Here is a 23,172-nt window from a genome sequence, read left to right on the forward strand (position 1 = left end):
ACTAGGTCCCTGTTAATGGATCATCTTTTGCTGTTAATGCTACAAACTTGTGCATATATAATTTCACATGTGTGAGTAGAGCTATAGAATTGCATCTTCTGGGTTAAAAAGTATTTATCAGTTTGAAAGATGTTTCTGGTTTCCCTGTATACATACAGTCACCATCGGTGACTGTTGAGTGCCTATTTCCTTACATCCTATACAAGTACAGTACTCCATCCTATTAAGAGTGAGGTTGTCGGTCTTTTCTAGTGTTTATTTTTCTGTGAATTGTCTGTTCCGATTCTATACCTACTTCTCTATTAAGTTTGTCTTTTTGATTTATAGAAACTCTTTATATATTTAAGGGAACTTTTTGTGATTTAGGCTCAAACATTTTTCCTGGTTTGTCATTTGATTTTCTTTATTGAGGTTTTTTTTTCCCCATATGAATAGGTTTATAAGTAGTTGAAATATTCTGTTATTTTGGGGGATTTCTGCTACAGTTTTTTGTTTTTTTTTTTAAAAGCTTCCACACTCTAAGTTCATGAAGTCATTCACCCATAGTTTCTTTTAGTACTATTCTGTTGTAGTTTTATTTTGTCCTTTCTGTTTGGAATTTATCCTGGTTTAGGTATGAATATGGATTCAGCTTCAGTGTTTTCTGAAGTGGATGTACTTGTGCCTTTGTGATTAATGGATAATCTAATTTTGATCCTTTAGTTTGAGGGGCAGCTTTTATTATATATTAAATTCTAGTATTTACTTGAGCTTGTATCAGAACTTTCTACTTTGTTCCACTTATCTGACTATTCATGTAGTAGTACTGTGCATTAGCTAAAGGTCTATAAAGCTTCACTTTTTAAATTTTCCATATGGATACATATAGATCTAGGGTGGCTTGGGAGTTGAAATGTAGATGAGATGATCTTTTTGACCAGTGGACTTTGTGTTCTTGAAGTTTTTTTGTTTTGTTTTTTTTAACATAGGGTCCGTTGCTGCTAGCCATTCTTAGTAAATCTATTATTCATCTTTTTATCTAACTTCTTAGGGGAGTCTTATGTTTCATAAACTTAGACCTGTGGATCAACTGAGGCATCTACTTGTGAGTAATGTGGGTGGAGATGGAGAAGAGATTGAAAGATTCTTTAAATTACATCAGGTAATTATTTGCAATTTTTTTTAATGTGCTGATATTTTAAACAATGAGAATGATAGCTACCTTTTATATAAGTTAGGATCAAAATGCTGGGATTAATACTAGTCTTCCTTCTTTGCTTTAATCATATATGTACTGGTGTTTGGGAATAGGATTAATACGCTATAAGGTTTATTATGGTAAATGCTCATATTTTCTATTCTGTTGATAAATTCTTATTAAAATGTACTAGTAAGAGCGTGATGGTTGAATTATATGACAAATGTATTTTTATTAAAGGACAAGACATTTATAGATAAATACGGATAAAATGGTAACCAACAAGGACCTGCATTATAGCATATGGAACTCTGCTCAGTGTTATGTGGCAGCCTGGATGGGAGGGGAGTTTGGAGGAGAGTGGATACATGTATATGTATGGCTGAGTACCTTTGCTCTTTACCTGAATTTATCACAACTTTGTTAATCGGCTATACCACAATACAAAATATTAATAGAAAGTTTTCTAAAAAAGTAAAATAAAGGATAAGACATTTACAGATAAATAACTTTTAATTTTTTTTTTTTTTCTTAATGACATGAGGAAAAAGTTTGGGGTAACAGTGATGGGGACTTTAGTATTTTAAAACCTTAACTAGAAGTGATGAGGTAATACTGGGAATGCTTAAAGTCAGGAATATCAGACCAAAGTTAAATATACACACTCTAGATTCAAACCAGCTCCACCATCCGAGTGGATTACTTGAGTTCTCTGACTTCCATTTCCTCATGTGTAAAATATGTATTAAATTATAATATGTAACGTGGAGATTAATATGCTCTAAACTCTTAAAATAGTGCCTGGCAGATAGCAGGTACTTAATAAATGTTAGCTGTTGTTGTTTTCTAAAAGATTAAAACACCTTGAGAAAAAAAGGAGGTGACTACACCAGAAACTAAAATAGAATCTAGATAAAAAGAAAAAGAGAACATCCTTTAATAGTGGTGCCTATGAGAAACTTTAAGACCAATAGTGTTTACTTCTCCTTTTTCATACCCGCTGCTTTGATTCATTCAGTAAATATTTATCAAGTACCTGCTCTGTACACAGATTTAAACACTGGATACAGCAGTAAACAAAACTTCATTCAAAATGTTTATGTTTATTCTAAGGGAAGATAATTTTTTTTTTTACAGGAAGACCAAGCTTGTGCAACTTGCCTTATTCTTGCTTGTTCCACTGCTGCCTGTGACAGAGAAGTATCTGCTTGGGCTACTCGGGCTTTCTTCAGGTATGTGTGTCCCTTTTCTCTTGTTTTTGGCCACTTTTTTTTAATGGATGCATTGGCTAATGTGGTCGTTACACATTAACTTTAAAGTAAACATTTAAGTGACCATATAGACAAGTTAGTAAAATTTATTTGCAAAAAGATGAAATCTGGAAAGGTGATAATACACCTGGAAGCACCTTGAGCATAATTTATGCATTGTAACCCTTTCTCTGGATTCTCCAACTTCTTTTGTCTGATCTTCTTTCTACCTCAGTTACTCTCATTTGTCTTTTCTACTTCCTCTAAGACTATACCAATTCTGCTCTATGTGTATCATTTGCATGGAGAGATTCTGCATCACTTCAAGAAAACTTGGGTATCAAAGAGATATTGTTTGGAAAATATTTAGCTAAGAATAAATTTAAAATGCAATTTTTTTTAAAAGAATTTTTGGGTAGTCTAACCATAATTCTAGTGTGGGAATTATAGTACCATACACTCATTAAATAAATTCTATGCTTCACAGACCCTTTTTTAGAAATTTCCAGAGTTCCTTATAATTCTTCTTGGTAGCAGTTTCAAGTCAACATTTACTAAATAAGTATTTTATTAGGTATCTATGTGTGTATTTCACTGTCAGCATGATGCATTGAAGTCACTAACGTTTAAAGCATTTATCCTGAAGCTAAGCAGGACTTGAAACAAGTCCAGCTTTTAAGATGGATAGTTTCACTGAATAAACTCAGCCCCTGTTGTCATAAAAATAGGTACGGTGGTGAAGCACAGATGAGATTTCCAACCACTCTCCCCACTCCGAGTAATGTCGGTCCCATCCTGGGCTCTCCTGTCTACTCTAGTGAGTATGAAACACTGAAATGAAACTATTTCTAACAGAGCTTGAATTTTAAAAGCTTTGTAGCATATTTTAGGGCTTCCCAGGTGGCTCAGTGGTAAAGAATCTGCATGCCAAGGCAGGAGACACAGGAGATGTGAGTTTGATCCCTGGGTCTGGAAGATCCTCTAAGAGTGGGAAATGTCAGCCTGCCCCAGTATTCTTGCCTGGAAAATACCATGGACAGAGAAGCCTGGTGGGCTACAGTCCATGGGGTCACAAAGAGTCAAACACTGAGCACACACAGTAACATATTTTAATGGATAAAAAATTTTGTTATGTTTTCTTTTCTGCTACTGGATTGTTAGGGAATAATTCTATAGATTTCTGATTAGAATTATATATAGTGAATCCTTAGTGTATACTGGGAAACAAAATAAGATGTAAGCAGTAATATTTACAGAACTCATTTGTTACTTATTCAGCAGGAAAAAGTTGAGTGATTTAATAACAAACTCCCTCCTCAGTGTTTTTCAAAGTGGGAATTGTTAGAAAATTGCTAGGAAATGGGTCCCTAATTCTTGAATATATTATGAGTGGTGCCCCTCCTTACTCTTAAACTTAGAAGCAGTTTCTGTGTCTGATTTTGATCAGATTCAAAAAACTGGGAGATAATTTTATCAGTCTTTATATTGCTTTCTTTTCAGGTTCTCCTGTTCCTAGTGGTACTCTGTATCCAAATCCATCCTTCTTAGGGACACCATCTCAAGGTACCTCTTTTCTCTGTTTTAGGATGCTATTACTATTCTTTCTGGAGCCATCATTATGAATTATTATTCTTAACACTTAGAGTGGGGAAGATTAACTTGTCCTATTCCCCTGAAAATAATGTGATTTAATAGAAGTGGCATCCAAACAAGCATTGGCATTTGGCTGTGAATGCCTTTACCTAGCCTACCTAGAAAGGCCCCTTTGTGAGTAGCAGGATTTAATCACCAGCACTGAACTAACTGGCCTGTTTCACTCCCACCATTAAGATGCAGTGATTGCAAGCTTGCTTTCCTTTTCATCCTGCATTGCCACACTTGAAAGCCAACTTGGGAGTTCCTAACCAAGTCTAAGTCTCACTTCTTGTCAAGGAAAATCAAATTAAATTACTATTTATTTCAGTATTTTTGTAACTGTTTTTTCCTATGGGCTCAGGTACAACTGACTTGGGTTTTTGAGAATTCTGAACTTTTATGGTTAAATTTTGAGATTTGATTTTCCTATGTGTGTACAAGGTGTTCACCCTCCTGCCGTGTCTACTCCAGTGTGTGCTTTGGGAAGCCCGGCAACTCAGGCCACAAGTATGAGTTGTATGGCTGGACCAGAGATCGTGTACTCTGGAAAACACAATGGTATTTGCATTTACTTTTCTCGAATCATGGGGTAAGTTTTTCATAGAATAATTAACTATTGCTCACCTTGCTCTATTTTGTACGGTTGAACATTTTTAGCTTCAAATTTGGAACATCGTATTCCTGCTAAATTTTACTTATAGTTTAAGCTCACTTGTCTGTTAATAAGATGGTTTTCTGTCATTCAGCTTTTCTATTATCTAACCATCAAGTTATATTTGTTACTATGTTTCACATATGTATATGTGTCTTCAAAATATATCTATGTATATTAACATGGAGTGTAACAAAGCACTCCATAATATGAAATCGGCCTTGAGGTAGAAGAGAGTTCTACTCAGAACTCTCTGGCACATGTTCAGGGTTTTGTTTGTGTGTTGGTCTAGAGTGGCCTCAGCTGGGACAGCTGGATTGTTCTCTTATTCTCTAGCAGGTTAGTCAAAGATCATTGACTTGGTGGTAGCAAGGTTCGATGAGAGAGTAGAAACTTGCAGAGCCTCCTGATGCCTAGGCTCAGAACTGGCCTATCATTTCCACTTCGTTTACTTGTCAAGGAGACATCTCCGAGCCACCCCAGGTTCAAAAGATGGGAAGTAGACTCCTCGTTATAAAACAGGCATCAGAGTCATATTGTAAAGAGGCTAGGTGTCAGGAGTAGGTATAGAATTACAGCCATTTTGCAATCATTCTGCTGTAGCCAAGTAATTATGTCTGGTTATGTTTTTCTTAAATTTGAGACGTATGCTTTCATATGAATCATTTTGCTTAAAAATGTGAAACAGTGCAGAACTCATAACTCAGAACTTCCTTGTTTACAACTTATTACCCAGAGTCTTTGATTTTTCCTCAGCAGTATTTCATTATGTGAAATGACATCAAGTTTGGAAGTTTTCCTGTTTTTTCTTTGTTGTTATTGTTATTCTTTCAGATAACTTAGTGAAATGTTAAATGAAGTCATTGCCACACTTTAAAAACTAAATAAACACACAGCAAAAGGATTTACTACATATTGTAATGTTTTTATTCATCTATAGCATAATCATTAAAACATTTTTTTTTCCAGAAACATATGGGATGCTAGTTTAGTTGTGGAGAGAGTATTTAAGAGTGGCAACAGAGAGATCACTGCAGTAAGTGTGTTGTGTGGTAGTATTCCATCATCTCTATGTAACCAGTTTATATTTTCAGTGGATAAGTAGATGGTCTCATATTTCTTAATGTTATAAACAGCATGCAATGATTATTCCTTCATGTATGTGTTTGTGTAGGTGTTCAGTAAACTGTTCACCCCCTGAATTACATCTCAAGCTCTGTCACTTGTTAACTGATGAGTAAATTTGACAATCAGAGCCTGATAACTTAAAGTAAAATGAGAGTGTATCTTCCTTGTAACATTGTTATAGGGCTAAATAGAGTCAGTCCCAATACTTAATATTGCTCAAAATTACTGTTTAATATTTTGCTTATATGCCTACAAACTCCATGAACATAGCACTAAATTCCAAGCATTGGCATACTTTCCAGAGTGAAGAAACAGAAATTTGTATCATCATAAATTCAAATAATAAAAATTTTTTAATATGAAGTATGTGTGCAACTTATTTTAAGCTTTTTTCTTTTTCCAATGTAGAGATATCAAATATATTTTTAGCTGTGATACTTTTAAAATTCACAGTTCTAAAAATCAGAGTGTATTTACTTAATATATGATTCCATTTATGTGAATTTTGAACAGGCAAAATCAATCTGTACTTTTTTTGGTAGAGGTAAGAAAAGTGGTTTCTTACCTAGAAGATAGAATGACTAATGACTAGAAAAGGGCAATAGAGAACTTTCTTGGGTGTTGGAAATATTCAGTATTGTAGTCTGGGTGGTGACTCTTAAGATGTAAAAAGCTATCAAGGTGTTCACTTAAGATTTGTACATTTTACTGTCTGTAAGTTATACCTGATTAACCAAAGCAGCAAGGGTGGAATGTGGGTGTCTAGCCCTTTATTTTGGTCACCAAGTATAAATTAATATAAGGAATAACTTTTCTGTTTGTGAAGATAAGGTACCTCAAAATTAAAATTCAATATTCAATTATGGGAATATAGAGTATATGTTTTTTATGGATACTCTTTTTCATTGTTTTTACATTTTTGAAAATATTTCTTCTTTTTCAGATTGAAAGTAGTGTTCCCTCCCAGCTGCTGGAGTCAGTGCTACTAGAACTGAAAGGCTTACAAGAATTTCTAGACAGAAACTCCCAATTTACTGGAGGACCATTAGGAAATCCAAAGTAAGAATAAGTAAAATTTATTTCCCTTTTGTCCCTGAGATTTAATTTACATATTATAAAATTTGTCCTTTTAAAAAAGTTTCATGGTTTTTAGTATATTCATAAAGTTAAAATTTCATAACTATTATCTAATTCCAGAACAGCTGTATCACACCAAAAAGAAACCTTATACCCATTATCAGTCATTTCCTATCTTAATAACAAGCTGAAGTAACAAAAATACCATAAACTGCCTTAGATGACAAACGTTTATTTTTTATAGTTCTGGAGGCTGGAAGTCTGAGATAGAGTGTCAGCATGGTTAAGTTCCGGTGAGGACCTTCTTCCTGGTTTGCAGACAGCTGCTTTCTTTCTGTGTCTTATGTGGCAGAGAGAGAACCAGACCCAAGGTTCTCTGCTTTCTTCTTCTAAGGGTGGTAATCTCATCATGGGGCTACACCCTCATGACCTCATCCAGACCTAATTACCTTCCAAAGGCTCCACCACCAAGTAAAAGAATCTGCATGCAATACAGGAGACCTGGGTTCAATCCCTGGGTTGGGAAGATCCCCTGGAGAAGGGAATGGCAACCCACTCCTCTATTGCCTGGAGAATTCCTTGGACAGACCGTGGGGTCACAAAGAGTTGGACACCACTGAGGGACTTTAACTTTGTTTCACTTGGATATTTGAGTTTCACTATATGAATCTGGTGGTGCAAACATGTGGAGTCCATGGCACTCCAAGTTGCCCGTCCCCCAGTTCCTACAAATACTAGTCTTCTCTGCCTCTGTGGACCTGCCATATTTTGGATGTTTTATGTAAATGAAAATAGACAACATGTGACCTTTTGTTTTGGGTTCTTTCTCTTAGTGTAATATTGTCACATGTAGTGTGTGTTAGTCCTTGGTTTCATTTTTCCGTTTATCATTTGATACACATTTAACTTGTTTCAGCTTTTATCTTTTTTGTAAATGTTTTTGTTTTTTGAAGTTTAGTTGATTTACTGTGTTGTGTGTTTCAGCTTTTGACTATTATGAATGATGCTGATATGAACTTTCCTGTAGAAGTTTTTGTGTGGACACATGTTTAGGATGCACAGTTTTTGTTGTTATAAAATGATATAAACTTGTAAAAAATTCACATCACTCCCCCAGTGAATTAATTTGAAGTGACAGTGTAAACTTTTAATTATATGCCCTCCTCCAAGGGATCTTCCCATCCCAGGGATCAAATCCACATCTCTTACATCTCCTGCACTGGGAGGCGGGTTCTTTACCTATTGCCACGTGTATTGGCTATATGGTATTCCATTATAGTCAAGCTATTAGTAGTATAATGCTATTTATAATTTTGAACAACATATTGTAAAGTAATTAGCCTCCAATTAAATAAATGTATATTTTAAAAAAAAGAATTGCAAATGGAAAGTGGGTAAAAATGCTTTAAAATTAGGTGATGGTAATAGTTGCACAACCTTTTTAATATGTTTTCTGGAATTTCTGTTTCAGTACTGCTGCCAAAGTACAGCAGAGGCTGATAGGATTCATGCGTCCTGAAAATGGAAATACTCAGCAGATGCAACAGGAGCTGCAGAGGAAGTTGCATGGTAAATTATTGCTTCTGATTGATCAGTTAAATGTTGATGACTCGAGTAAAGAGTCTTATTAGTTGAATAGAAAACAGTGGGTATCTCTTGATAAGGTCATTTGCGTTAATGAATATTTTTATTAAAATAATATTAGTGTTATTTGCATAAGTATAATATGGACATCTTGTATTTCCATAACTTTCAGCTCATAATTTTTTTTCCTTTCTTCCACCAGAAAACATGATGATATGTACCTTTTTTTTTTTTTACTTTTTAATTAATTTATTTTTTTTGACAAACCACACGGCTTGTGGGATCCCAGTTAGGTTGCCTTCACCCTTCGGGGTATTTTTATAATTCTGCTATGAATATGGTATACAAATAGAAATTTGACTTCCCACGTTCAATTATTTTCTTATGTATCCAGAATTGCAGTTGCTGGATTATGTGTAGTTCTATTTTTAATTTTTTGAGTAACCACCATAACTTTTTCATAACAACTATACCATTGTACATTTATACCACTAGTACACAAAGCATTCCAGTTTTCTCCACATTATCACCAGTAATTTTTCCTTTTCTTTTTTTAAATATCTATCCTTATGTGTGTGAAATGGTATTTGTTACATCGCTTACGATATGAATCAAGTGTTACGTTTTTGTGTGTTTTTTTTAAATCAGTTATAAAAAGTAACAGCTAAGGAAGGAGCAAAGGAACTGAAAAGTTCTTGTAACCATTAATTATTCCAGATGTGACCTGGAATAGTAATAAAATATTGTTTAAGTTTTGTCTGCCATTTAATTATCTTTTTAAAGTTCTTTGCCTTGTGTTGTTTAAGCCAGTTATTCTGGCTTATAGAACTTTGCCAATTAAGACACAGCCATTTACTTTTGTCTCAACGGACTTTCTTTCCTTCCTGCCAGATCCAGTTTTCTGTTCAGTATTTGCAAATTTTTTTTTAGTACTTCTTTTCAGGTAAGCTTGATAAAATACAAGCAATAGTAAGAATTTTTACAAAGGGGAGCATTCAAATTGCTGGCCATATACACTGAAATATCTCTTTGGTGAGCAATTTGATCATACATAATAAAAGCTAAAAATGCATATGTATTCAAAGCCAGCAGTTTCACTTCTTAGTATATATGCAAGAGTAGTCTTTATCAGACGTTTTTCCTCACAGTAAGAAATAATTTTTACATTACGACCCAGATGTTGAAAAGCATACACACACAACTGAACACAATTTTAAGCAACAACTAAGACTATTTTGTACTCTATTCTTTTCCCCCTTTTTCATTCTATTTCCTTTTTTAAGGGGGAGGGGAAAAAAAGCTATCATGACTGACTGAATTGATTTCATGATTCTCTAGTGCATCTTAATATGAAAAGTAGTCCCATCAAAACCTGACTGTGTTTTCAAGGAGAACTTTTTTAAGGATATTTATAGCATTACTGTTTTAGTAGCAAAACATTGGAAACAATAGAAATGTCCTTCAGGTGGAAAATGGACCTAATTGTAGTAAAATCTACATAGTGGAATACTCAGCAATTAAAATAAATGCACTGGACTTACATTTATCAATATGAGTAGCCTGTGAAAATATAATTGAGCAGAAAAAAACAATGGTGTAAGTTGTCCAAAATGGCAACATTTTTACTATTTATGTATGCACACACACAGAAGCACTTACATATAGTGAGAGGATAAAGCCATGAATTCAGCAACTCATGATCATCATTCCCTGTGATCTGCAGAAGAACGATAAGGATCTCACCCTTAACTATGGTTGTCTTTATTTGAGATGAAGTGTTGTCTTACTTGAAATAAAATTTTGCAAACTTCATTGGTTGTGTTTTGTAATTAGAGGCTCAACTGAGTGAAAAGATTTCACTTCAGGCAATCCAGCAGTTGGTTCGAAAATCATACCAGGCTCTGGCTTTATGGAAACTTCTTTGTGAACATCAATTCACTGTTATTGTAGGAGAACTTCAGAAGGTAGGAAATTTTTTTCCTTAAAATCATACTATTAATATTGTGGTTAACTTGTTTTGAGTAAGCTTTAATCTTGCACTTAGATTCAGGAGGGATTCTTTTGGGAAGCATTTAGGTTATGATAAATTAGTATGTAATGAGAAAATTGAACTAAAGCATGATAACTTGAAGACTGAGATTCGCTCAGTCATGTCTGACTCTTAGCAAGCCCACAGACTATAGCCTGCCAGGCTCCTCTGTCCATGGAATTCTCCAGGCAAGAATACTGGAGTAGACTGCCATTCCCTTCTCCAGGGGATCTTCCTGATGCAGGAATCAAACCTGCTGCTGCTACTAAGTCGCTTCAGTCGTGTCCGACTCTGTGCGACCCCATAGATGGCAGCCCACCAGGCTCCCCCATCCCTGGGATTCTCCAGGCAAGAACACTGGAGTGGGGTGCCATTGCCTTCTCCGAATCAAACCTGGGTCTCCCACATTGCAGGCAAATTCTTTACTGTCTGAGCTACCCTGATAACATGAGGGATTCATTGTCAAAACCACAAGTTTCTGATATGTGGATGAAATCTTACTTTACTAAAGATATTTTTAAATACACAGTTCATTTGTATTCAGCATTTTCATTTTACCCCTTTTGCTTAATCCCCTTATTTTCTTTTTTACTGAATTATTTAAAAGTAGATCTCTGACATGGTTTTTCATTTCTATGTACTTTAGTATGTATTCCTTTAAAAAGGTGGCCATTTTCTTGAACACCAATTTTATTATTACATTTAGCAATATTATCAATTCTTTGGTAGCATCTGAAATAGTGAAATTACTGTCTTAAAAATATCTTTTTGTAAGATTGGTTTATTCTAATTAGAATCTGAACAGTTGATTCACTCATTGCTTTTGGTTGTTATTTCTCTTTAGTCTCTCAGTCTAGAGTAATTCATTCTGTCTCTCTGCTGTTGCATTGTAGCAAATTTATATACTTGTAGTGAACTTGTTTGCCTGTTTCTTGCATTTTCTGTGAAATGGAAATCAAGTCTATAGAAGCTTGATAAGTTCAGGTCCATTTATTTGAGAAAGAAGAGAATACTTCATAGATAGTAATTTATTATGTTTATTATTAACTAATGTATTAATTAAATTTTATTAGGAGACATAAAAGATTTGATTGTCCCACTTTTAGTCATATTGACATTGATTATTGGATTCAAAAGTTAAGTCTAGTCCTGCTGTTGTGAAATTCTTCATTGAACTTTCATCAAGCTTTCATCACATCAATTGATAATCATTACCTGAATCAGTTATTTCATTTAGGATTACAGAATGGTAATTTTCTAAGTCTGTGGTTTCTTCCATATTTATTAACTGTAGTTCTATTCCTTATCCTCTAGGGCTGTTTGGTTACCCAAAAATGTTTTGATTCTTGACTTTTAAGTACCAGTTTTTGAAGTTAAAAGACAATCTTTGTGTTCTTTCCAGTACTGTCCAGTGAGTTGTTTTGTTCCTTTTAAAGACGTATTTTCTGTTATCTTTTTAAAGATTCAAATGAATATGCTTAATTATGAAAGCTGTTTTCTTTTCCATGACAGCTAGAATAATCATTTCTAGTTTTATTGGCTGGTAAGCATAATCTAGGTCAACTTGTAGCCTAGGTATTATTTTTTTTTGTGATTCATCTTCAAAGCTTCCTTCCCGACATGCTCATGGAATGCAAATTAAATATAAATCAAAAAATTGGGCATTGATTGTGTATTTGCTGAAATTTAGGAAAAGATAGTAGTCAAATCACTAAACCGAATGTTACTGTAATATAAATCACCCCAATACTTTAGAACTCCATTTTAGTAACCTGATTTGTACAAAATGAGATCAAACTCCAGTGTTAGAAGTTCTTGAATAATAGAAGTTGAACATTATTTTTGGCTTTCCTGATGGTTTAGTGGTAAAGAATCCACCTGCAATACTGGAGACACAGGTTTAATCCCAGGGTTGGGAAGATCCCTGAGAGTAGGAAATGGCAACCCACTCCAGTCTTCTTGCCTGAACAGTCCCACGGACAGAGGACCCTGTCAGGCTATAGTTGCAAAGTGATGGACACAACTGAGCAAGCAGGAGACACATTATTTTGGATAGATAAATGTAAGCCAAAGATTTTTTAATGTAGATAATTGTTTTTTCCTAGTTATAACTAAAGTCAGGAGGCCTGCCTCCAATTTTGGCTCATACTTGGGCTTTGCTTTCTGTTTGTAAAGTGAGAGATTTGGAATAGGCATACTATGGGCTCTTTTCCAGTTCTCTATGATGTATGAAAATTTGTAAAATTTTATTATTTTTATACTTCAGTATATTTTATTTTTTAAGTTATAGAGGCTATTAATGTTTTAATTATTTTAAATTATTGAAGAAATTTCATTCTGTGCAGAAATACGATATTCCTATATTTTTGATCAAAGGAATAATTTTCTCTTATACTCCTAGGAATTTCAAGAACAGTTAAAAATCACCACCTTTAAAGACCTGGTAATCAGGGACAAGGAACTGACCGGGGCATTAATTGCTTCTCTGATCAACTGCTACATCAGAGATAATGCTGCTGTTGATGGCATTAGTTTACACTTACAGGACATCTGCCCACTTCTTTATAGCACTGATGATGCAATTTGTTCTAAGGTATGATGTTCTGTCACCTGTTTGGTGTTTTTTGCAGTGTGCTAAGAGCACAGTGGTACTATAATCAGAAATTCTCTTTTTTCCTTGACATATGACCTGGGGGTAGGTCTCTTAGCCTTTCATGACCTCAGAATTCTCCTCTGTGTAAGAAGGAAGTTGGAATATATTATTTCTTAAAATACATATATAAATTTTTCATAAAGAATCTTTGATAGTACTTCTAGACTATATGGAAAAAATGGTTAAATATGCCTTTCTTTAAAATATTTTTTTAAAATCACTAAAATTTGTGTATAATAAATTAGAGTTAATTGGGCAATTTTTATTGATCCTTTCCTACAGGTGAAAAAACCTTAAAAAATCAGTGTTTCCCGGACTGCCTGCTGACCAATAATGTATTTACTAGGCAAGAGATTTACCAGTCAAAAGCTGTCTTACTTAACATATTTGAGAGAGGAATTAAGAATAGCTAGGATATTTTGGTCAAAAACTTTTCTGCCTAAAATTAAGAAGAAGTAAGTTTGCAGAGTTGTTTTTATCTTTGATGGTCATAAACCAGATGTAAATTTAGACATAAATTAAAACCTGTATTGACAGCATCATCTGTGTGCTTGATTTCATATCTTCCTAAGTTCTTACCATCTCTACGTCTAGGCAAATGAGCTTCTCCAGCATTCCCGACAAGTTCAAAATAAGATTGAAAAGGAACGAATGTTAAGGGAATCCTTAAAGGAGTATCAGAAAATCAGCAATCAGGTGGACCTATCCAGTGTTTGTGCTCAGTATAGGCAAGGTGAGAAACGAAATGTTTCATACCTTCTGCTCAACTCAGAGGCACGTCTTCCTTTGATTTTCAGTGGCCCAAGTGATAAGACATACAAAATAAATTTCTGTGTCTTAGTGTTTGATGACTGTACCAGCTTCTAGAAGAGCAATAGTGCTCTTATCTTGAAATGTATAACTTTTTAACATTGTAGTGTCAGTCCTGTTCTGGTTAAACTACCATCTGTATTAGATTGCTTTCTGGGTTACATTTATTTTTCAGGTACTTTTGATTCTTTTGACTAATTTTTTTACCTGTCTGCTCAGTTTAAAATTACTTGAAATCAAATCTAACATGATGTTCTGTTAGAACAGGTAGTACTATGAATCCTTAGATGGGTTTTTTTTTTTCAATCAAGGAACTGTAGTCCTTCTCTTTGTTATTTTAAATACGAAATTTTTTTAACAGTGAAGGAAATATATTAATGCTGCCTTTTCGGCATGTTTTTAGAACCTAGTTCTTCGATAGACTCATCAGAAGTAATTTATATGATATTGTCATCTAGGTAACTAATACACAGTAGAACCCTTAAAATAGTGAACATAATAACCTTGATCAGCGTCTTTATAAGCCAGCTAAGGAAAAATGTATCCACTTAATAATATGCCTTAACTCTTTCCCATTAGTGCGTTTTTATGAGGGTGTGGTGGAGCTCTCTCTCACTGCTGCAGAAAAAAAAGATCCTCAGGGTCTTGGACTTCATTTCTATAAACACGGAGAACCAGAAGAGGACATCGTAGGACTTCAGGCTTTCCAGGAAAGGTGAGTTTTATCACCTTAGCAGAATCTCAGCTTTATGGATATAGGACTTTTCTTTGTGAAAAGTTTGGCAGTATTAGGAAAATAATGTTTCAAGTACAACCCTTATGAAATTGAATTATGCTTTTCCTAAAAATGCCCTTTTTATCAAAGGTGTAAATCAATATTATAATTCTTTGCCTAGGGATGAAATTATAGTCTGTTGGGAATTCTTAAGGAATATTTTGAACTACCTCTGTGGTTTTTCTGAAATTGTATTACTGTCAGTTTTTTGTTTCTGGTTTGTTTTTTTTTTTCCCCCAAACTTTAAACTTTATTTTGTATTGGGTTATAGCTGATTAACAATATTGTGGTAGTTTCAGGTGAACAGCGAAGGGACTGAGCTGTACACATACATGTATCCTTCCCCCCAGACCCCGCTTCCATCCAGGCTGGCACACAACACTGAGTTCCATGTACTATACAGCACGTCCTTGTTGGTTATCCATTTTGAATACAGCAGTGTATACATGTTAATGTCCGTTTTAAATGTGATGACATTTTTGGAAACAAAAGTGCTGCCTCACCTGTCCAGCCCTCAGTGTCTTGTTCTAAATGAAGATTAATTGTTTTGTTTTAGTATTTTAAAGGATGATTTTTAAATGTTTAGAGACTGCTAAAAAACAATGGATATTCATAAGGGAAATATATAACCAATCTTAGACATGCGTTTAATTTTTATGAGTTCACCCTTCTAAACAAATGCTTCTCAAACCTACAGGAAAAGTGTATGATTTGTATTATTTTTAATACCAAATTGTGTGTGTATTCAAAATTACCTTTAGTTTGTATTTCAATTGTTAACCAGTTGCTAACTAAATCATGTAACCGTTCCTCTTTCATGCTTTTTCAGATTAAACAGTTACAAGTGTATTACAGATACACTTCAAGAACTGGTAAATCAAAGTAAGGCTGCTCCTCAGTCTCCCAGCGTCCCCAAGAAGCCCGGGCCTCCGGTGTTGTCATCTGATCCCAACATGCTGAGTAATGAAGAAGCAGGACATCATGTAAGGGACACAGTGTATTTTCATTCTGAAAATGCACTGCATTTAGAAGTTCTGCATGGTGGTGGCGGTGGTATAGTCATCTAGGGAAAGGTGATAGCTCTCAGAACTTACCATTTAAGGATTCTTGATTTCTTGCAAGAGGTTTAAAAGGTTGAAGGTCAGGTCAAGCGTTTAACTGTGCTAATTTTTACTGTTTTGTTTTTTTAGTTTGAACAAATGCTTAAATTGTCTCAGCGATCCAAAGATGAACTCTTTAGTATTGCCCTTTATAATTGGCTAATACAAGCAGACCTTGCAGATAAACTGCTACAGGTAAATATTTTTTATACCAATAGTGTTAATTTATATTTTTAAGTAGCATTAACTCAGTGGGTTAGTATATATGGTTATTAGGAAATACCAACCGTTAGGTATTAGTGAAAAGCCAAATAATATAATACTTTTTTCTAGTGAGCAAGATATCCTGTTGCTCTAATTTTCTTGTTATTTAGAAGCTGATTGGGATTGTTTATATTGTGGCATGAAAATCAATGGATCATGAATTTGGAGACCTGAACTTTGTCTTAACTCTGCCATTAAGCTGCTTCACAAATGTCCTTTCACTACCCTAAGTGTCAGTGTTCCTCACCCTGTAAAATGGCAACAGATTGTGGCAAGGATGTCTTTGAGCTCAGAGGCTAGAAATCAGTAACTGTGTTCTCAAAGTTTATTAAAAGACTTGCAATTGGGTTGTAATAAATTATTTTTATCAACATAATACGACTATCATAGCAGTTCTTTGATAATTTATAATGAGAAAAATTGCCCCTTTCTTATCTGTTACTGGATTATAATATTGCTTATGTATTCATAAAACAAGGCACACCTATAAAATGATGATATATTTATTATGTAAAGAGCAAGTGGGTGGTCAGAAAATGTCTCTGAACAACTGTACAATTTCCAGATTGCTTCTCCATTTCTGGAGCCACATCTAGTACGAATGGCCAAAGTTGATCAAAACAAAGTTCGTTATATGGATCTACTCTGGAGGTATTACGAGAAGAACAGAAGTTTTAGCAGTGCAGCTCGTGTCCTGTCCAAATTGGCTGACATGCATAGGTATGGCCTCATATTCTCACTGTGATGAGCAATTGATAACTGGACCATATCTAGTTACTGCACCCAGACTTTAATTTTTAAATTTTAAGATTTTAAGAAAACTTTATTCAGGTTATACATATATAGAATTTGTATGAGTTTACTTGGATTTACCTAAAGTGAAAGTGTTGGTCGCTCAGTCATGTCTGATTGTTTGTGACTCCATGGACTGTAGCCCGCCAGGCTCCTCTGTCCATGGGGATTCTCCAGGCAAGAATACTGGAGGGGTTGCCATGCCCTTCTCCAGGGGACCTTCCTGACCCAGAGATTGAACCTAGGTCTCCAACATTGTAGACAGATTCTTTACCATTTGAACTACATGGGAAGCCCTGGATTTACCTGAAGTTTATAGTTTTTCTTTTTGTTTGTTTCATTTTTAATAATGTGTAAAGGTACCAAATAACTTCTACTAAACAGACTCTATTCAAACTATTTTCTAAACCCTTTTTCTTTAAACTATGTCTTTAGATTCTTTTCTACTGATGGCAAATCACTACTATTATTAATTAAAAGGACAAAAAATGCTTTTCAAAGGCGTTATAATTTTAAACGTTTAACAAATTCCAGACCAATTTCCTCAACTCTTACATTGGTTTAAGCTCCTGACAAGGTCTTACAGCATATATATTAAGGAGGGTTAAGAATTCTGTTACAGAAGGCATTGATATATCCAATTAGATTGTCATATCAAGACAATACAATTTTGGAAAGATTATTAATTTGACCCTCTTCATTTGAAATGTTGCCAAAAGAATATGGTGCTATTTTTAAAACATAAAGATTGGTTATGTTAGGAAGAGGAGGTGTTTGAGGCAAAGCTGTGGTTAAACCATGTTAATCAGAACGGTTACGTCAAGCATCCAGCTGTGGCTGACAGCAGGTGGGAGAGTGTGTGTCTGTGCAGTCACGCAGTTGTAATTACTGCGTGTGTGGACCCAAGGCATTTTTTATCTTCTTGCCCTCTTTGGTCACAATAATCACTTGATTTTCATAAATTCCCCTCACATACAGAAAATGACATATATCGTAGTGACTTCAATTTGTCTTTGGTTTAATAAAAGGAAAGAAAAGGAATTTGAGCTAGTAAAGACCTAAAATGTATTTCAGAGTAAAGGCCTTGGTCAAGTCATAGTTTTTGTATAACCAAGAATTGACCAAAAAAAAAAAAACCAAAAGACGAAATGACGGCATTATTAAATATTTAATTCACTATAGCTCTGTCTTAAGGTTCTGTAATTCATTTCTTTATCCAGTATATTTTCTGCCCTCAGAGGCACATATGGACTGTGACCTTATCCAGGCCTTCAGAATCTCATTTCTGGATTACTCTTGTCATTCCTCTTTGTACATCCAAGTACCATTACTGTACAAATCTTTGTAAGTCATTTCGGTCATTGCTTGCACTGTTAGAGTGGCCCTTAATTGCCTTTTCATTTGAACTTTTGGACCTTTTTCCTTGTTATCACAATTACTACGTTCTTGTTATAAAATATTTGGAAATCCTCTTTTAAGGACAGTGCCCATTGTCCATTTCTACTTCACACATGCATACAACCTAATTTTCCCTTCATGTGAGGACCCTGTACGTCTAGTCTTTAGCTCGTAACTTAGCATCCATCTCTTTCCACAATAAAATATTTTTCAACTATTATGTTACTCTTTCTCACTATACTCTTTTTCTATATATGTAAGCTGTACCAAATAAGTTGGTGGCTATGGAATATTCTACTTTAAGTAATTTGGAAATGTTATCCACTTTCAAAATGTTTGTTTCAAGTGGGGTTTTTTTGTTATTTTTTTTTAAGAGATGAGAGGGGGAAATAAAGCCTTTATGAAACAAGGCTCCTGAAGGTACAGTCTTGTTTTCTTTGTCCATGTATATCTTTACTACTTACAAGGACCTTTTATATATTTTTGACCCTCATAATCACCCTGTTAGGGAGGCAGATTTCAGTTTTTCATTCTAACAAGGTATTTTTCTCCATTAAACACTGAAGAATGCCAGGAAGAGTTTGTTCTTAGACCCCAGTTTCCATGTATTTTAAGAATAAATACAGGTTTTTTTCCTAAGTTTCAGAAATTGCATTAAACCTTTTTTACTTTCATAGCTCACCCTTTACACAGGAGACATTTCTAAAGTTCACCCTTGGATTCTTCCCAGTCACTCTGACTAAGCAACACTTAGCTGAGAGGTGTTTCTTTGTTTCGCTCACGTTCTCTGAGGAGCAGATGGGGGTTAACTGTCCAGATGTAGGTGTTCTGAAGATCAGTGTTGGGCTCTTCTTGCCTTTGGACGAGATAAACCATGGTTTAGGTTTGCAGAACTTAAGAGTCTTTCTGGGTTCTTCAAGCTATTTACTTGTAAGAGTGCTAGGATTGCTCTTCAGTGCTGACAGAAAGCGTCTCCTTTTATCACAGTCTTTAACTGTTCTGTTGCATGTTTTGTGAGTAATCAACAATACATTTTTGTGGTCTTTGTACTTTTTCAGAATTTTTGCTTCCTTAAACCTGAGCATATAATTTCTTCTCAATTAAGAAGTTTCTGTATTTTGGGTATCAATTTGGATTTGGCCACATTAAGGTAGAGAAATGAAGAATATGAGGAATAATAAAAAGTTTTCTTTAACTTTAGAAGGTTCCAAGTTTTAATATAGTGAAGTTTTAAAATAGATAATTTTTTGGATATAAGTATTTCTTTATGTGTTCACTGAAATTGTGGATCTCTTTTGTTAGAAATCCTCTACTTTTTCAAGTTTCAAATGGCCTTTTATGTTAATTTGGTATAAAATAGTACATCATAACTGATATATAGGCTCCTGAAGAATTCACATAAATAAAAGTAAGGATTTTCCTCCTCCAGCACAGAAATTTCACTTCAGCAGCGACTCGAATACATTGCTCGGGCCATTCTTAGTGCCAAAAGTTCCACTGCCATTTCATCAACAGCTGCAGACGGTGAATTCCTTCACGAATTAGAGGAAAAAATGGAAGTAAGTGCTAACAATACTTCAGCCTGTCCACACTGATGATTAGCCACGTGTTAGTCCACTTCTCTCTTCCCCTAATAAATAGTAGGTCTGTAGCAGTCAGTATTAATTTTAATCTCTTCTGCCTTCTTTCTTTCTTTTCATATTTATATATAAATAAAAGATTTTAACAATACAGCACTTGGGTCCTAGGGCATTGCTATAATCTAAAAGTTTTCTCTGTGACATTTCTAAAGGTTAATTCTAACTCTTCTAACACTAAGCAGATTATATTGCATTCACCATTAATTCCAGAGATTATTAATAGATGTGTGAAGTAGAGTGGGCTAAAGCCTTTACTAAGAGACACACTAATGTATATGTAGTGGTCCATATACAAAAGCTTATTCCTCATTCACAAAAATCCAGAGTTGGTGTTCCTGATTGGCATGTGGCTTCCTTCCACTTGGTTGATGTCACTTCCCAAATTCTATTTTCTGGTTCTACCATTCCAATAGTCTTACCTTTTTTTTTTTTTTTTTTTTGATCAGAGGGAAGAAGTGTGAAGAGAGCATGTCAGAAGCACATTCACTCTTAAAAACCTCAGCCCTGAAGTGGCATACTTATGTTCACATTGCCTTGAAGAGAACTTAGTCTTAGGGCCAGACTCCATGCAAAGGAGGCTGTGAAGTAGAGTTCTGGCCATTTTGTCTGGCTGTAATCATGGGAGAAACTGGTGTTGGTGGGCAGCAAAGGCTCTCAGGCACAGCCCAGTCCCTATGTAATCCTCTTTGTTGTAATGAAGGGTTGATAGTCTGTTCTAATAAAAGCCTTTATACATTTTTTTTATCGAGGTAGAATTGACATATAACAATTGCTCAGGTGTACAACATAATGATTAAATTTTTCTATATATTGTAAAAGGATCACAATAAGTCTGGTGAGCATTTGTCACCATAAATGATTACAAAAATTTTTTTTTCTTGTGATGAGATCTTTTTAATATCTACTCTCTAGGCAACTTTCTAAATATGCAATACAGTATCATTAACTATAGTTACTATGCTATTATTTTAACAAACTTAAAATTTGTTATTTAGCAAACAAACTTAAAGTCAGATACTAGGAGTCATTTCTCCAAATACCTGGTGATTTATCATGAAGAACTTACGATTTGCTTTTTTCTACCCAAACCAGGTTGCCAGGATCCAACTTCAGATACAAGAGACACTACAAAGGCAATATTCCCATCATTCTTCTGTACAGGATGCAATTTCTCAGCTGGATTCTGAACTAATGGACATAACTAAGGTAACAAAAAGGCAAATGAAATCCCTATGATAATCAGCTATTATCTACAAATTCCTTGTTTCTTTTGCATTTTCCTTTAAGAAAGCAGTTGAGCCATCTTTGGGAGCTCGTCACTGGGCTGAAACCACCGTGTTACCTCACCCTTAGAGCATGTTTCTCTTTCCAGGCCACTTTCTGTCAAGAATCTATGAACCTCAAATGGGGCTTTGTTAAAACTCCTGCCGTCTAATTTATGGACTGCTTCTTGTCTTGAAAGAATAATTTATATTTGCCCAACTTGCCAAGCCTCTCCCACTCTGTACCCTCTGGAACAGTTTCTTTTTCAGTTATTACTGGACATTTCTCTGAGTACCCAGAAGCACCCTTAGATTTGTCAGTTTATCCATGATCTTTTCAAACCTTAGTTTGGACAATACTAGTTCTAAAAGAAGTGTCACTGCGGCATCTTGCTCTTAGCCAAGGGGGGAAAAAAAGGCACACCTATTGAAATCTGTTTAAATGCGTTAACCATTCTTAATCTGGCATTATGACAACCTACACACCATCACATATTTATATCATATCTTAGGAACTTCAGATAACATCTTTGGTTACTTTTGACTTTCAGTGGGTTCTTTATTGTTAATTTCTGAATACTAACCTCTTGATGGATGTTGGCATTTTCTCCTACAGCTTTATGGGGAGTTTGCTGACCCATTTAAACTTGCAGAATGTAAACTTGCAATAATTCACTGTGCTGGTTATTCAGACCCTATACTGGTGCAGACACTTTGGCAAGATATCATAGAAAAAGGTAAGTGTTCACAGCTAGGTCTGTTAGCTACACATTATTTAATGACTTGGTAGAAGAGTGAATGTACACTGTGAGTGATCATATATTAAGGGCTCATGAAAATTGTATATATCTAAGCAGAGGGTAAGTGACAGGTACCTGGATATGGTTGAAGGTGATCCTCTAGAGAAGGATTCCAGTGAATGTTTGAGAGGACCCTCAGAAAAGATTGTGATTTTTGTGGTTTGTACTGCTTAGTAAGGAATTCTGAGAAACTTAGCTCAGAATCCCATAACCAGTCCCCTTCTAAGATGAAAGTATATCAGACACTAACGGAAACATAGAATCTGCTCATTATATTAATGTGAATACACAAAGCTCTATCGTATTTTGTCCCTTGAGACACAGTAAAATAGTTTAAACTTTTCACATTAAAAACACTTTGAGGAGAAGGAAATGGCAACCCACTCCAGTATTCTTGCCTGGGAAATCCCATGGACAGAGGAGCCTGGTGGGCTACAGTCCATGGGGTCTACAAGGAGTAGGATTTGACTGAGTGACTAACAATTTCACTTTCAGGGAACTACGTCCCATGCCACAAGGCCAAAAATTAAAAAAAAAAAAAAAAAACTACTTTGGGTTTCTCATGACCTCTTTTTACAGAACTAAATGAAAGTGTGACGTTGAGCTCCCCAGACAGGATGCATGCTCTTAGTCTCAAGATTGTGCTCCTGGGCAAGATATATGCCGGCACGCCTCGCTTCTTTCCTCTCGGTGAGCCATAACTTCAGCTGCAGTCATGGGGCTTTTGTCTTCTCTTTGTTTTGATGGTGTTCTTCATTGACATGGAGAAATAATGGTTTTTAGAGCAAAATCATTTTGTTGTTGCAATTTATCAGCTTTGCAGTTAATTCTACCTCTCCAGAAAAAAACACTTCCAAAGACTAGTAGGATCTGTTGATGAATAGTTTTGGATGTGAAACTTTCTTTGCTTGACCTTCCAGGTTTATATAGCTATGTTGAAATAGTACTAACAGACCACAGTGTTATATTATTGGCAACGTTATACAAGTTTGAAGAGAAGGGAAAAATAGCTGATGTTTTCATGTGTTGATGATCTGTGATTGGTTTAACTGCTCCCTGAATATTGAGGACATATTTTTCTTTAAAATAGCAAGTAGTTGTGTTAAAAATGTAATTTCTGTGAATCCCTTTCTTAACCAAATTTGT

General features: G+C 35.0%; 1 protein-coding gene across 1 annotated transcript in view; it reads left to right on the plus strand.

The window, feature by feature from the left end:
* NUP155 (nucleoporin 155) overlaps window positions 1-23,172 on the plus strand; it is a 49,705-nt gene that overhangs the window by 21,244 nt on the left and 5,289 nt on the right. The window contains exons 14-32 of the mRNA XM_027520033.1: window positions 1,031-1,141; window positions 2,315-2,409; window positions 3,156-3,244; window positions 3,928-3,990; window positions 4,504-4,651; window positions 5,684-5,750; window positions 6,786-6,901; window positions 8,391-8,488; window positions 10,337-10,467; window positions 12,934-13,125; window positions 13,780-13,918; window positions 14,575-14,710; window positions 15,600-15,753; window positions 15,961-16,065; window positions 16,700-16,854; window positions 19,754-19,883; window positions 21,057-21,170; window positions 21,843-21,963; window positions 22,606-22,716. Coding sequence (XP_027375834.1) covers window positions 1,031-1,141; window positions 2,315-2,409; window positions 3,156-3,244; window positions 3,928-3,990; window positions 4,504-4,651; window positions 5,684-5,750; window positions 6,786-6,901; window positions 8,391-8,488; window positions 10,337-10,467; window positions 12,934-13,125; window positions 13,780-13,918; window positions 14,575-14,710; window positions 15,600-15,753; window positions 15,961-16,065; window positions 16,700-16,854; window positions 19,754-19,883; window positions 21,057-21,170; window positions 21,843-21,963; window positions 22,606-22,716 — 2,275 coding nt within the window. The remainder of the gene's footprint in view (window positions 1-1,030; window positions 1,142-2,314; window positions 2,410-3,155; window positions 3,245-3,927; window positions 3,991-4,503; window positions 4,652-5,683; window positions 5,751-6,785; window positions 6,902-8,390; window positions 8,489-10,336; window positions 10,468-12,933; window positions 13,126-13,779; window positions 13,919-14,574; window positions 14,711-15,599; window positions 15,754-15,960; window positions 16,066-16,699; window positions 16,855-19,753; window positions 19,884-21,056; window positions 21,171-21,842; window positions 21,964-22,605; window positions 22,717-23,172) is intronic.

The sequence above is a fragment of the Bos indicus x Bos taurus genome, chromosome 20 (genome assembly GCF_003369695.1).
Source record: "Bos indicus x Bos taurus breed Angus x Brahman F1 hybrid chromosome 20, Bos_hybrid_MaternalHap_v2.0, whole genome shotgun sequence".
Lineage (NCBI taxonomy): Eukaryota > Metazoa > Chordata > Mammalia > Artiodactyla > Bovidae > Bos > Bos indicus x Bos taurus.